The sequence below is a fragment of the Neovison vison genome, chromosome 6 (assembly GCF_020171115.1).
Source record: "Neovison vison isolate M4711 chromosome 6, ASM_NN_V1, whole genome shotgun sequence".
NCBI classification, from domain to species: Eukaryota; Metazoa; Chordata; class Mammalia; order Carnivora; family Mustelidae; genus Neogale; species Neogale vison.
The window spans coordinates 208,547,106-208,560,210 of NC_058096.1; the positions used below are offsets into that span (position 1 = coordinate 208,547,106).

The 13,105-nt window shown below is 53.6% G+C and overlaps 1 protein-coding gene across 3 annotated transcripts in view; it reads left to right on the forward strand.

Moving 5' to 3' along the window:
* The first annotated feature begins 304 nt into the window (after positions 1-304).
* Positions 305-13,105, forward strand: part of SLC6A20 (solute carrier family 6 member 20) — a 30,667-nt gene continuing 17,866 nt past the window's right edge. The window contains exon 1 of one of the 3 annotated variants that reach the window (XM_044253736.1): positions 305-498. In XM_044253736.1, the coding sequence (XP_044109671.1) occupies positions 378-498 (121 nt within the window). In that variant the 5' untranslated portion in view covers positions 305-377. Of the gene's footprint in view, positions 499-5,051; positions 5,415-9,319; positions 9,560-13,105 lie in introns of those variants that run through there. The other 2 variants (XM_044253735.1, XM_044253737.1) reach the window with 2 other exon arrangements.

The following is a 13,105-nucleotide window of genomic DNA, read 5'->3' on the forward strand; positions in this document are numbered from 1 at the left end:
CCCCGCACCTAGGAGGCACCCAGGAAACGATGGGTAGATGTTTGGGAAAACCTGACGGCTCCGAACAGCCGCGCAGCAACACGCGGGCCCCGAGGTGGAGCCGGAGGGCCCCGGACACCACCCCTTGCCCCGCCGTCCCAGGCGCAATCCCGGGCGCCTTCCCGGCGGCGGCGGCGGCCCGGCGGGGCGGGGTGGGGCTCGCCGTCATCCATTTACCAGCCTCGCCCCTCCAGCGGGCGCACGTTAATGAGATTAGCAATTAAAAAGCGAGTGAGCTGCCGCGGCTGAGGCGCGCGGGGCCACCCCCAGGCCGAGCGGGCGGGTCGTCCGGGCTGCGGCGCTCCGAAGCAGCCCCGCGCGGCGCCCAGTTCGCGGCCATGGAGAAGTCGCGTCCGCTGTGGGCCAACCCGCTGCAGTTCGTCTTCGCCTGCATCTCGTACGCCGTGGGCCTGGGCAACGTGTGGCGCTTCCCCTACCTGTGCCAGATGTACGGCGGAGGTGAGTGCGGTCCGTGCGGGAGCCCCGACTCCAGGCCGGTAAACTGAGGCTCGCCGCGAGCGAGGGGCACAGGGGTGCAGAGCCGACCGTCCCGGACCCAGCACATCCCTATCCGCCGCCGAGCTGTTACCCAAAACCGCCCTCCCGCGGCCTCTGCAAGGCCCCAGCCCCAGCCCCAACCCAGCGGCCGCCGAGCCTCCTCCGCACCCGGGCTCAGTGGGCCTCAGGAGGCTCCGGACTGTTTTCTCCCCCGGGGCAAGAGGCTGACTTCTAGGGAGTAAAGCTGACATTTAAGTGTAAAAAGTGAGCAGGGAATTGTCTTCTTCAACAGAAACTCCTGCTACAGTTTTCAGATGCGAAACATATTCCCAGCAGTTTGGTTTGAAACCGGTTAAAAGGGTCTTGAGCAATTCTTTAAAATTTTTTTTTTTTATTATTATTAAAACACTGGTTTGGGTTTGGAGCCACAGATGGCAGGAAAGGCAAATCATTCTGTTTCTAATTTTTTCTTGTTTTGTTTTTTGGTTTTGTTTTCTTTTTTGTTATTGTTTTTGGTTTTTTGGTTTGGTTTTACAAATGTTTCCTCTTTTCCTCTGAAGCATCAGGGCACATTTACTAGATAGACCCACCCATGCCCATCATAGTCCCTTGACATTGTGGGGAGCTTGGGAATACCTTAGCGACAGGCTAGGGAGCCTCTCTGCAGGCCAGCCTATCGTTTTGTAAGGCAGTGTGGCAAGAGGACTTGGAAGTCTCAGCATTAAACAAGAGTTTTCTTCCTTGGTTCCATTTCTAGAATTCTACCGAAGAAATTATCAGAGGTCTGACCAAGGGTGGCGATGGAAGGACAGTCTCAGTCTTTTAATAAGAGTAAAATGTTAGAAACTTCCCAGCCCTCAAGGAAAGGGATTTAGTCCCATAAGTTATGGAACGTCAGTGTGCAGCTGCTGGGATGGAGTTTTCAGAAACTTTCATAGGCGTTTTCTCCTACCGTCTATTCAGTGGAGGGAGGGGAAGTTAGATTCAAAACTATACAGAAGGGGTGGTCTTAGCTATGTTTAGAATTAGGTCAGGAAAAGAGAATAAGAACAAAAAATACACCAAAATGTTAACAGTAGTTAGCTCAGGGTGGTTTTTCTTTGCCTTGGACTATGTGTGTGTGTGTGTGTGTATGTGTGTGCGTGATGATTTCTATAATCAGGAATGTGTTTTCACCATTAAGGACAATAAAAGATGTTAGACCAAAGTATTAACAAGATTTAACCCATTGAAGAAGGACCAAGACCTAAAGTACTGCTCCCCTTAGCCTCCCCTCACCTGTTCAAAAAAAAAGAAAAACTGGCAAAAGGTTAACTCTCTTGATTCCTTTTTTTATTCGAAGGACATAAACACATCATAATTATGGGAAGGGTATGCTTTGCTATGTGGTATAGTGGCTTCATAGCTGACTTTTCAAAGAATTGCTTGTTAGGATGAGATTTCTGGATCCTCCTGTGCTCGGCACACCTACTGCCCACGATACCTTTGTCCTGGCTGTGTGGTTTCCACCCCTCGGGCCAGGTGAGCCCCACTGTCATGTGACTGTTAATTCCTTGTTTCTAACACCACCCCCTGAATAGCCCGCAGGTGACGTGGGTTGGGTGGAGTAATTCTGAAATTGTATATATGTAGGGAGTTGCTAGGGGAACCACAGGACCTTCAGGACCCGGAAGAGAGAAGAAAAAATCCTGTATCTGGTATAGGGTATACTCGGGCTGGCTGGGCTGGGTGGGTGGAGAGAGATGAAGGATGGCCAATGGATGGGTAGACACCAAGGAGAGAGGCAGGATTGGTGGCTCGCTGGGTCCGGGATGGGCAGAAATAGGCTGGGCAGGTGGCACGTTCTCAAGGTGTAAGTATCTACCGAGTAAAGACCCAACGTCTTATCCCGGCCCAGTCAGGGCTTCATCACCTGACACCTGCTCCTCTTTCCACCCCATTTCTGCCTGCTCATCTGCCAGCCCCACCGAATGTTCTAGACTATTCTGGACAGTTCTATGTCAGCGAATGCCTACTCTCTGCCTGCACACTTGGCACGAACTGTTTCCTCTACCTGGGAAGCTTCTATAGCCTGGAGGCCTCCTTTCTCTGCCTCCCACCAACCCCCGTGGTGGGGTCAGAGGCGGCACCAAAAAGTATTGCTTGGACTGCGGAGCGGGATCTGTTAGAAACGCGTGGGGTACATGAGGTGGGGGTGCGGGTGGTTTTCCCTGAGCCTTTCCCTGTCCAGGGGTGTTGCCTATTAATAAGTGATTTATGTGGCCCAAAAGCCGGGCTGTTTGCAGACCCATTCTTCACCTAAAGCTAAAGGGTAAACCAACCACATCATGAAAGTCTCCGGAGGAGGGTTTTTCTCAACAGCACCATGACCCTCTGCCTACAGCCAACAAAGGGCTTATTTATAAACTACAGGGCCAAGTTGTGCCAAAATACTTCCCAGAATAAAGAGAATTAGGGATCCGTGCTCCTTTCCACGGGGCTGGCTCTGCGCGGAAAGTGGGGTGGGGTAGGGGCTGTGTCCCTCCTGCTGTCACAGGAATGTTAATTCCGAAGATTACGTTTCGGGTACCAGCCGCCTCTGTGCAGCATGCCGGCGCTAGAAGAAAAATAGCCCAGAACCTCTTCTGGAACGAGTCAGCAGCCCTCGGTGACCGTGTCAGCGTCCAAGGAGGCACTGTTGTTCTGGAAGAAATCTGGGATGCGAATGCATGGGTTCGCCCATGTAGAAAAGAAATGCACCAGCAACTGCTTTTTACACAAATGTGCTAGCGTCGTGGAAGAGATGCCGACGGATGGGGAACAGTTGTGTGGCCAGTGGCCACGTGGATGATTTTTCTCCTAAGTTTTCTCTCTGTTCTATGGGATCTGGGAAGAGGAGGAAGTCGGAGGACTCCTGCCTGCATGGGTTCGATGCCTCTCTGACTCTCAGACGGGCTGTCCCACTTCCCACTCAAAGCCCCCTTTGCTCCTCTCTGGTGCTTAGAGCATAGCCTTCCCATGATCCTGATAAATGACAGGTCTCTGGCCACTGCCCTCAGAGATTCTGACTCAGGCACCTGCCGTGAGGCGGGGGTGGGGGGGGCAGGATCTGCCCTTCTAGCAAGGTCCTAAGTGGTGCTGATGCTGCTGGTCCTTGGAGCACACCTTAGGGGTCAGGGGTGTTCTCATGCTGCCCCCAGGCCAGCAGCTGCTGGGAGAGAGGTAGCAGGGTGCTGGGAAAATGCGGAGCAGCCGGCTTTTGATGGGAGAAGTAAGACCTAACTTGGAGCATCTGATGATTACTACTGTGTAAATATTCCCACCATGGCTGACTTCACACACTCATGTCCTGGGACACGTCCCACCATGAGGTCCCGGGATGCAGGGCTGGCCGCAGTGTGCGCAGCAGCCGGCTCCCGTGAGCTGGTCTTAGCTGGCCCTGCATGCCCCTGCAGCCACAGCCCTCCCGGCCAGCGCCTGCCCTCCGGGCAGAGCCACAGCAGCTCAGCACGCAGATGGACAGGCGCACGGCACCTGCTGCGGCTCGCCATTCAGCGTGTGCGCGTGCGCATGCGATCGATGAACGCTCGTTCATGTTTCTGCAGTTCTCACTGGGATGGAAACCTGAGGTTCAGGGGTTGTAGTGCATCGAGCCCATAAAATTTCAAAGTCCACTCCAGATAGTAGGTGGGAGCATGTGTTTGTGCGTCCCTCGAGAAGCCCTGACTGCTGCTGCTGCTGCTGCTGCTACTGGGGCTTCTAGACAAGGTGCTGGGAACCGGCTGGTCTGGGATCTTGGCCGCAGGCCCTCAACGTCCTCCTCCCAGCACCCGTGCAGTCGCTCCTGTCTGCCCCACTCAGAGATGGGAGACAAGTCCAGGGAAGAAAAGGGGGCTTCTAGAGGTGGAGCTGGGGCTTAGGCCATTTCCCTCAGGAAACTGAACCCTCCCCAGACCCCCTGGGGTTGGGGTTTCCTGTTCTGATAAAGGCAAGACCGGAAGTGACTCCTGCAGAGGCCTGGGCCTCCCCCACCCCCACCCCATCTCCTGCCCCTCCCCAGGACAGGACTAACCCTGCCTGGCTCAGGGCCCTTCCCCACATGGCCTGTGACATTCAACCACAGCTTCCCCTGCACACCAGAGGGGGGCTGGCCAAGCACCTGCTGTCTGCTGTGTCCACCCAAGAAAAGCCCTTGACACTTGCAGGCCAGCCCTCTCTCTCCACTCCTGCCCTTCCCCCAAATGTCAGTGCCTCCCCCCTTCCCAGAGGGGATAGCCCCACTCCTCGCCTTTTCCAGGACACCCCCTACTCCTTAATTTAAAAGGGTCTGTAAAGCCGTGTCTTAGAATGCAGGGCACCGTGGACTCGGACATGGCTCACCCCGGTCCCCGCCCCACCCCAGTGGGGAAGAAAGGCCCCCAACCAGATCAGAGCATCCACCTGCCAGTGGGGAAGCCTCTAGCAGCCCCCCAAGAGCTGAACCACATGCTGATGTCTGGGTCCCACCCCCAAATCCTGAGTTGGTCTCACTCCTGTCCTTACCAGGAGGCATATTAAAGCTCCACAGGGGGTCCTGCTGTGCCATAGGGATGAGAACCACCATCTGAGATCCTTCCCCAAACAGACACGATCCTAGAACATTTAACAGTCAACAAGGCAAACCTCCTAGGAGTTTAATTTCAGTTCTTCAACAAGCATGGATTGAGAATCTACTGCTGCCGGGGACAAAGATGGTCATCACCCTGGAGGACACGACAGCATGGGAAGGTCTCTTCCACAGGGAGGGGCGTCCAGAGGGCTCTTCAGGAGACTTGACCAAGTGCCTCAGCAGGAAGGACTAACCGCCCAGGAGAAGCCAGGAGGACTTCCGGCTGGACAGATGAGTCTGAGCTCATCAGGTAGATTTAGGGACAGGATCATTCCGGGCAGAAGAAACCATGTGTGAAAATGACACAGAAGGGTGTACATCGGAGGGGAACGGCTGGAAACTCCAGGTGGCCGGGATGTCTGGGGTGGGGGATGGGCAGGTTGGCAAGATGGAACCCGCATAGCAAAGCCAGGGTTCCAGGCGGGGAAGGGGCACCTTCAGACCTTACAGAGCCTACGGACGAACGGACTGATGGATGCCAGGACCGCGTTCACCAGGGAGGCCGGTGCAGGGATACTGCTGGCGGAGGGGCTGGGCAGGGGGTCAGACGGGCAACCGCAAGTTCTAGAGCAAGGTGGGAGGCAGGGTAAGTGGGACTTCTGTTTTTCTTACTTGTGTTTCTGTTCTGTGTTCCCAAAAGTTGATTGGAGTCAACTCTACGTAGACTCTTCTGGGAAAGCCGAGATGGGAGGGGGTGACTGAGGAGGAGGCAGGCCATGCATGGGGTTGGGTGTGCAGAGAACAGGACCGCGCTCCTCAGAGGGTGGTCCCTGGACAGCAGCTTCTGCATCACCTAGGAAATGGGTTTCTGTACTCCTTAAACACATACGGGCACGTGCACACACACACACGCACCCCCAAAAGAAAAAGATCAGGGTAAAAAGTCCCTGTGTGGTTTTGGAGAAACAAAGGCATGGAAGTGGAAAGATGGCATGAGTTTGAAACCCTGAGCGAACTTTCCCCTGAAAGTGGCTGCCTCTGGCTGTTGGCGTCTTTGTGGGTCTCAAAGGACAGAGCCGAGATTTGTGGAGATAAATGTCATACAGAGAGGAGTTTCTCGGGTGTAGCAAACAGATACGGTACTGGCTGTGATCATTAGAAAAATAAGTAGCGGGGTACCTGGGTGCCTCTGCCTTCAGCTCAGGTCATGATCTCAGGGTCCTGGGATTGAGCCCCGCATCGCCCCCCCACCGTCTGCCTCTCTGCCTACTCGTGATCTCTATCAAATAAATAAATAAAACCTTAAAAAAAGAAAAAGAAAAAGAAGTAGCAACATGTTCTAGAAGACGTATTCGTGTGTGTGTGTGTGTGCGCACACACATTGGGTCATAAATGTAAGAATACATGTCCATGGTAGAAAATTTGGAAAATAGAGAAATATATAAAGAAATGAAATACAAAATCACCCCAATTCCAGTAGCCAAAAAGTCATGACTGTTCGATTTGGAGGCATATGTTATATGTAATTCCATGTCTTAATGATTTTACTTTCCCTGCGACAATCAGTGATTGTTTCCAAAATCATTTAATATTCATTGAAAAAAAATATTCATTGAAGCTGTGAACTTACACGGCCCTTTACAGACGTAGCACTAACTAATTTGCTCATTCTCCAGGGTGGTATGGGACTTGATCTCACAAACCTTGCAGACTAGATGTCTGGGTAGTAAGTATATTCTCAAGAGTTTTGCCTCAGATTAGTAGGGCTCCCGGCATGGAGGGTGGAGACCCAGCCCCGCGTCCCCCGCTGATGACTAATGTCTCCGGCCAGCTGTTGACCCTCCGGAGGGGGCACCCAGAGCTCCTTCTGGGAAGTCAGTCCTTTTTGCATACATGAGCCCACTTACCCTTGTGAATGGGCTGCTGGGGCTGCCTGATGGGCTGGCTGAGAAGGTGAAACCCTTGGGGGTGGGCTTCCCGGGTGAGAGGGTCCCGGCTTTCCCCTGCTGTCAAAGGCTGCTGTGTCCCTGGGTCCTCTCCTCCCCGCCTTTCTCATGAGCTGGCAGTCAGTCAGGTCCGGGCTGGTCACCTGCAGACGGGGCTGAACGACCCGAGTGTTCTGCGGGGCGAATCCTGCAGGCGGGGGCACTCTGAGCTGCACGGTTCCCAGGAGCCCAGCACTGAGGCTCTCTGCTCCGTGGGACCTGGTAACTCACAAAACTTTTTCTTTGCTTACAAAAGTTTTTTTTTAATGTTTACTGGGAACTAGGGAGCCCTTTTTGTGACACAGCTAGGGAAACATCTGGTGGAATTTGTTGTTGCAGCTGCTCTGTCCACAGCCTTCTCTCCTGCTTGGTTCTTTCTAGAGACCCAGGAGATGCGCTTGCCGTCCCTGCCTTACCCTCTGTCGTTTCCGCTGTATCCTCTTCCCCGGGCTATGGGGTCATTTTTCACTTATTACTTACAACCTGCATTGGCTTTAAATTCATTTGCCCTATTTGTTTCCATCTTCATAAAATCTTTTTTTCTCCTTAAATTGTCCTTTCTTGTCGTGGCCTGACGCTCTTCCTTAAGTGCTGTCTTCTTTTGGCTCTTAGAGACTGGCTTCTAGAAGCTGGCTACAGATTTCTTCTGTGCGTCCTGGCAAATCGCTTTCGGAGGAAAGCATTTATTTGCTTGAGAAACCTTGAAAGGAGCCCTTGTGTCCTGATCGGTGGTGTATTATCCGGGGGTCAACCGCTGCCTTGGAACGCTCACCCTTCCTGAGGGAGGGGAAGGCCAGTGTAGACTTGCCCCAGGTCCAGATGCCCTAATTGCAGCCACAAAATAAAGCTGGAGTTCAAAGGAACCTTCTGTGAAATTTTACGGTTTTAACAACGTGATGGTTTTAGCAACCATGACGAACTTTCCCAGACCTCTCCTGTCGTCTCTCTCTGCTAAGAGCTTCACAAATGGCTCACCCACGTTGAACCACCCACGAAACCACTTACCATCCAGCGGCCGTTCCGCAAACGCTCACTGAACGTGCATTTACTCTATATCGGGCCCCATGGTGGGAACTGGAGGTTCCACGGTGGGCCAGGCAGACCCCGTCTCCGCACTTGAGAGCTGTTTTGGGAACTGGGGGTGAGTAGAGCAGTCACTGTGAGCGGGGGCACCCCCACTTAGCTTTGGGTGATGTGGAGAGGCTCCTGGAGGAAGCTATGTGCGTAGAAGGTCCAGAGCGAGCCGGAGGGACTCTGTCCTGCATCCACCAGATACCCACTGTGCGGGGCTCTCTGCTCTGTTCCGAGCAGACCGGCGAGCGAGGGCATCCCTGCTGTGGGGAGCTAGGTAGCAGGCAGACGCTGGAATTACAGCATCATGTCACAGGAGTTACTGCTCAGAAGGTCCAGCGGGGTGAGAAGTTGGAGGGTCTGTCTGGTGCGGGGGCCATGGTCACTCAGGCAGACTGGGAAGGCCTCTCTGAGTGGGGGCAGGTTGGGCAGAGAAATGAGAGAAGGGAGAAGAAAGCATTCCAGGCAGAGGGAACAGCGAGGGCAATTGTGTAGAGGCTGGACCAGTGGGAAGGGCCACGGGGCTGCGGGGGCACGAGGGAGGCCTCCAGCCTGGAGAGGAGAGCGGAGCCCTGGGTCTCCGAGCCTCAGAGGCCGTGGGAAGGAGTGTGGGTGTTATTCTAGGTGTGAGGAGAAGCCAAGCAGGCTTTGACCAGGTATGTGTGGGAAGGGCAGAGAGGGGACGATTGACAGTTGGACGATCAGCTGTCAGGAGGGAACTGTGGAGTGGACGGACACCAGGAAGACCAGCCCCGGGACACAAGGATGCTCGCTGGGGAGGTGGCCGTAAGAGCTCGCCAGGCTCGGAGCTGTCTTTAGATCTCAGGGTAGCATCGTCCTCTGTGACGAACCATTCCCCACGCCCAGGGTCGTGCAGACGCACCCAGGCCCGTGCCACCTGACCTATCTCGGCACCCCAGAGCCCTCTGAAGCTTAAGGACGTAGAAGGAATGATGGAATTCGAGGGTCGCCCGTCGGCAGCCGGCACGACGATGGTGTCTCCCGCAAGAATCCTTAGGGGCTGCTCAGTCTGGCGGGCAGGGGTCTGATGGGAAGCAGGAGGGCGACCTCAGCTCAAAATACTTCCCAGCAAATTCACATCATCATTTCCAAGGGGGCAAACCTGTCACTTTCCGCAGAGAAACCTGGCAGAGCCTACCTTGACCAAGTGAGCCAAGTGAACCCACTCGAGAGAGGGGCAAGGCGGCGTCATGTGCCCCTGGACAAAGACCCAGGTGGCTTCGGTGTTCCTGCCAAAACCCAAAGCAAGGGACATTCCACAGAAGAACTGGTTAGGATTCTCTGGCAGGTCAAGGTCGTGAAAAACCAGGAGAGTTCCAGAGGCTGTCCCAGTGTGAAGCTGAGTGAGGGGATCCAGCCCGAGACACCACGCGTGATGGTGAGACCGGGGGAAGGACGGGGGTGGGGGAGTTGGTCAAATCGCAGGAAGGTCTGCGGGTTAATATTTTGTTTGTTTGTTTGTTTGATACAGAGAGATCACAAGCAGGCAGAGAGGCAGGCAGAAAGAGGGGGGGAAGCAGGCTCCCCACCAAGCAGAGAGTCCGATGCGGGGCTCGATCCCAGGACCCCGAGACCATAACCCGAGCCATGAAGGCAGAGGCTCAACCCACTGAACCACCCAGGTGACCCAGGTCTGTGGGTTAAATCCTTATGCTGCTGCCGTGTCACTCTCTGGTTCTCCTTGCCCTGCGATTATGCAAGAGAATGTCCTCCCTTTTAGGAGCTGTGTGATGAAGTAGTGAGAGATAAAAGGGGGGGCGGGAACAAAAAACGAAGTAGGACGTAGAGCAGTGAACTCTTTTCCCGCAGCTCTGTGGGTACCTGGGGATTTCTCCAGGCTGCATCGGGCCTGGCTGTTGTGGGGCTGTCCGCCTGCAAGTCCTCCCACGTGGGCACTCAGCATGGAGTTCCATGGGTCATCGGTTCTTCTCCTGTGGCTTCTCTTCCTGGGGTCGTGGGAGCAAAGGATTTTCATCCGGCTCTCCCTGACGATGGGGTCTGCTCATACTAAGGCAGGATCAGAGGACAGAAGTCCGTGGAAGAGGGTTGGTCAATGGACTCATTTTCAAACTGATCACAAAACTAATTTTTCTTTTCTTGAGATAGCAGGAAAGTACACTTTTTTTTTTTTTTTTGGTGTCTGTTCTCAGAATTTTGATAAACATTTGGTTGCATTACCACCCCCGCGGTAATGCCCCTTAGAGTCAGCCCTTCCCTTCCTGACCCCCAGCAACCACAGATCTGTTTTCTGTCCCTATGGGGTTGCTGTTTTCCAGAATGTCCTATAAGGAGAATCATACAGTGCGGAGCCTTGCAATCTGGCATCTTTTAACTTAGCATAACACTTCTGAGAGTCTGTGGTGCTCTAGCGTGGATTAGTAGTTTGTTCCTTTTTGCTGGCTGAGTAGTAGTTCATCGTATGGATGTACCACAACTTACTTGTCCACTCACCCAGTGGAGAACCACTAAGTTGTTTCTAGTTTCTGAGGACTCTGAACGGAGCTGCTATAAACATTCATGCAGAGGTTTTGATGCGAATGTTGTCGCTTCTCTAGAGGAAACACATAGGGGTATGATGGCTGGGGCACACAGGAAGAATGTGCTTAACTTTATGAGAAACTGGCAAACCCCTTTCCAGAGGGGCTGCACCACCTTCCAGGCCAGCAGCAGTGCCCGGGAGTGCCCCCAGGTCCTCGCCAGCACTCAATACTGTCAGCCTGGTTTATTTGAGCCATCCTGATCGGGGTACTGTGGCATCTCACCGTGATCCGTATGCTTATTTTCACAACGAACACCGACATGGAGCATCTTTTCATGAGCTCATTTGCCATTCGTATATTTTCTTTGCTGAAACGTCTGTTCAGATCTTTCGTACTTTTTTGGAATGGGTACTTCGTTTGCTCATTGTTCGGTTGGGAGAGTCCTTTAAAATTCTAGATGCTGTCTTTGTCAGGTTTGTGTTTTGCACCTGTTTCTCCCAGTCTTTAGCTTGCCTTTTTCATTTTCCTACCTGTGTTTGTCACAGCACAATTTGAAAATGAAATCTGACTTATCATTGCCGTCCTTCATAGATAGTGCTCTTGATGCGGTAGGTGAGAAATCTTTGCCTAGCCTGCAGTCAGAAAGTTTTTCTCCTGGGCTATCTTCTAGAAGTTTTATAGTTTTGAGTTGTGCATACGGGTCTGTGATCCATTTTGAGGTATTGGGGGGGTGGTTCTAAAATGTGAGATACGGGTTGAGATTTCATCTTTTTCTCCACCGGTGTTCAGTTCTAACACCGCTTTTTTTAAAGATTTTATTTATTTATTTGATGGGGGTGGGCACAACCTGGGGGGTGGCGGCAGATGGGGAGAGGAAGACCTGGACTCCCTGCCAAGCAGGGAGCCCAATGCGGGTCTCGATCCCAGCACCCTGGGATCATGACCTGAGCTGAAGGCAGAGGCTTTAACCCACTGAGCCACCCAGGCATCCCTCTAAAAACCATTTGTTGAGAAAATGGTTGCAGAGTGAACCATCACGGGGATCATGTGTTTGGATAGTTGGAGGATAGGAGGAGAGATAGAAATGTCTGATGGGCAGACCCCGAGTGCCCCCTGTGACCCCACCTGGGCACCAGGTCTTGGATTTCCAGCCTCCCCGTGGGCCGTGGGCCATCAGGCAGGCCCTGTCGAAGAGAAAATCTGCCATGGACCTTGCCAAGCCTCGTGTGGTTACTGTTTAACACCTTGGGTGCAAATGAGCTTTTCTTATGACAACGGAGGGTTTGAATGCTGTTCCAAGCAGGTGATGTCCATGCAACCTTTGTTGTTAGGTTTGTGGTGGGTGGAGGACCCCCCCCCCAACAACCTCCGCCTCTTGAACTCCCTGCTCCAAGAAGAACCTGGGGAGATGCCAAAACATGTTGCTACAGGGCAGGATGGGAGCAGGGCCTGGCAGAGTCGTCAGCGCAGAGTCCAGAAGTGAGAGGGGAGCACGTGTCGTGGGCCCCGATGTAAGTGGGGAGGACGGAGCTGGGAAGGCGAGGCTGGTGGTGGGGGCATAGTCGGTGCCTTTCTCTCTGTGGTGGGAGATGGCCCTGCTGGCTCTCTGCTTGGTCTTGGTGCCAGCGATCCTCTTTCTGGGATTTCTGCCCCAAGGAAGGAACCGAACACGTGGGTCAAGCTTTGTCCCACTGCTCTGTTTAGGATGACAGAGGATGAAATGAGTCTGGGCCACATTTTCCTAGTGGAACGTCAGGCAGCTACCAGGGGGGTGATGCACATGGACATGTTGCGGTCAGGAGAGGGATCGTGAGATCCCGCCGGGGGAGAAGAGGGAGCTAGGGGGCTCTGTACATACAGTGAAGGCATTGTGGCAAACATGAGATGTTCCTGTAAGCATCTATATTTCATTCTTTGACCTGAACACTTCTGCAGCTGGTTCCTTCTGTAAGCAGCCCTTAATCCCCACAGCTGTAGTGTCAGGGTTTTATTTTAATCAGGAGTCCTGCCCTCTTCTCCTCCTGGACCTTTTGTCAGGTCCACTGCCAAGGAGCTGGGTGCCCAGGGGGAAGAGATGAGCAGGGCTTCAGAGAAGGAGGGAAGGAGGGGTAGGGCTCCCGGGAGAAGCAGCAGGGCAGGGCCCTGCACACAGGGGTGGAGGGAGCCCCCAGCAGGTGTCAGCAGTGGGCAGGGCTTCCAGAGCTCCGGCCACACCCCTGGCTCCCCGCTGTCATCACAGGCGCTGACGGCTGCTCAGGGGGCCGTGGGTTTTAAATTTGTGTTGGTGATAGTACTCTTCATTAAAATAAAATTTTAGACCGAGGGCCCCCGCATAAAACAGATACACATACAATAGAGGTACTCTGTCAAAGAAGATGGTGGCCTAGGCTCGCTCTGTTGGGGACCCCTTGTCTCCCCACACATACACACCAGGGCCCCTGCCT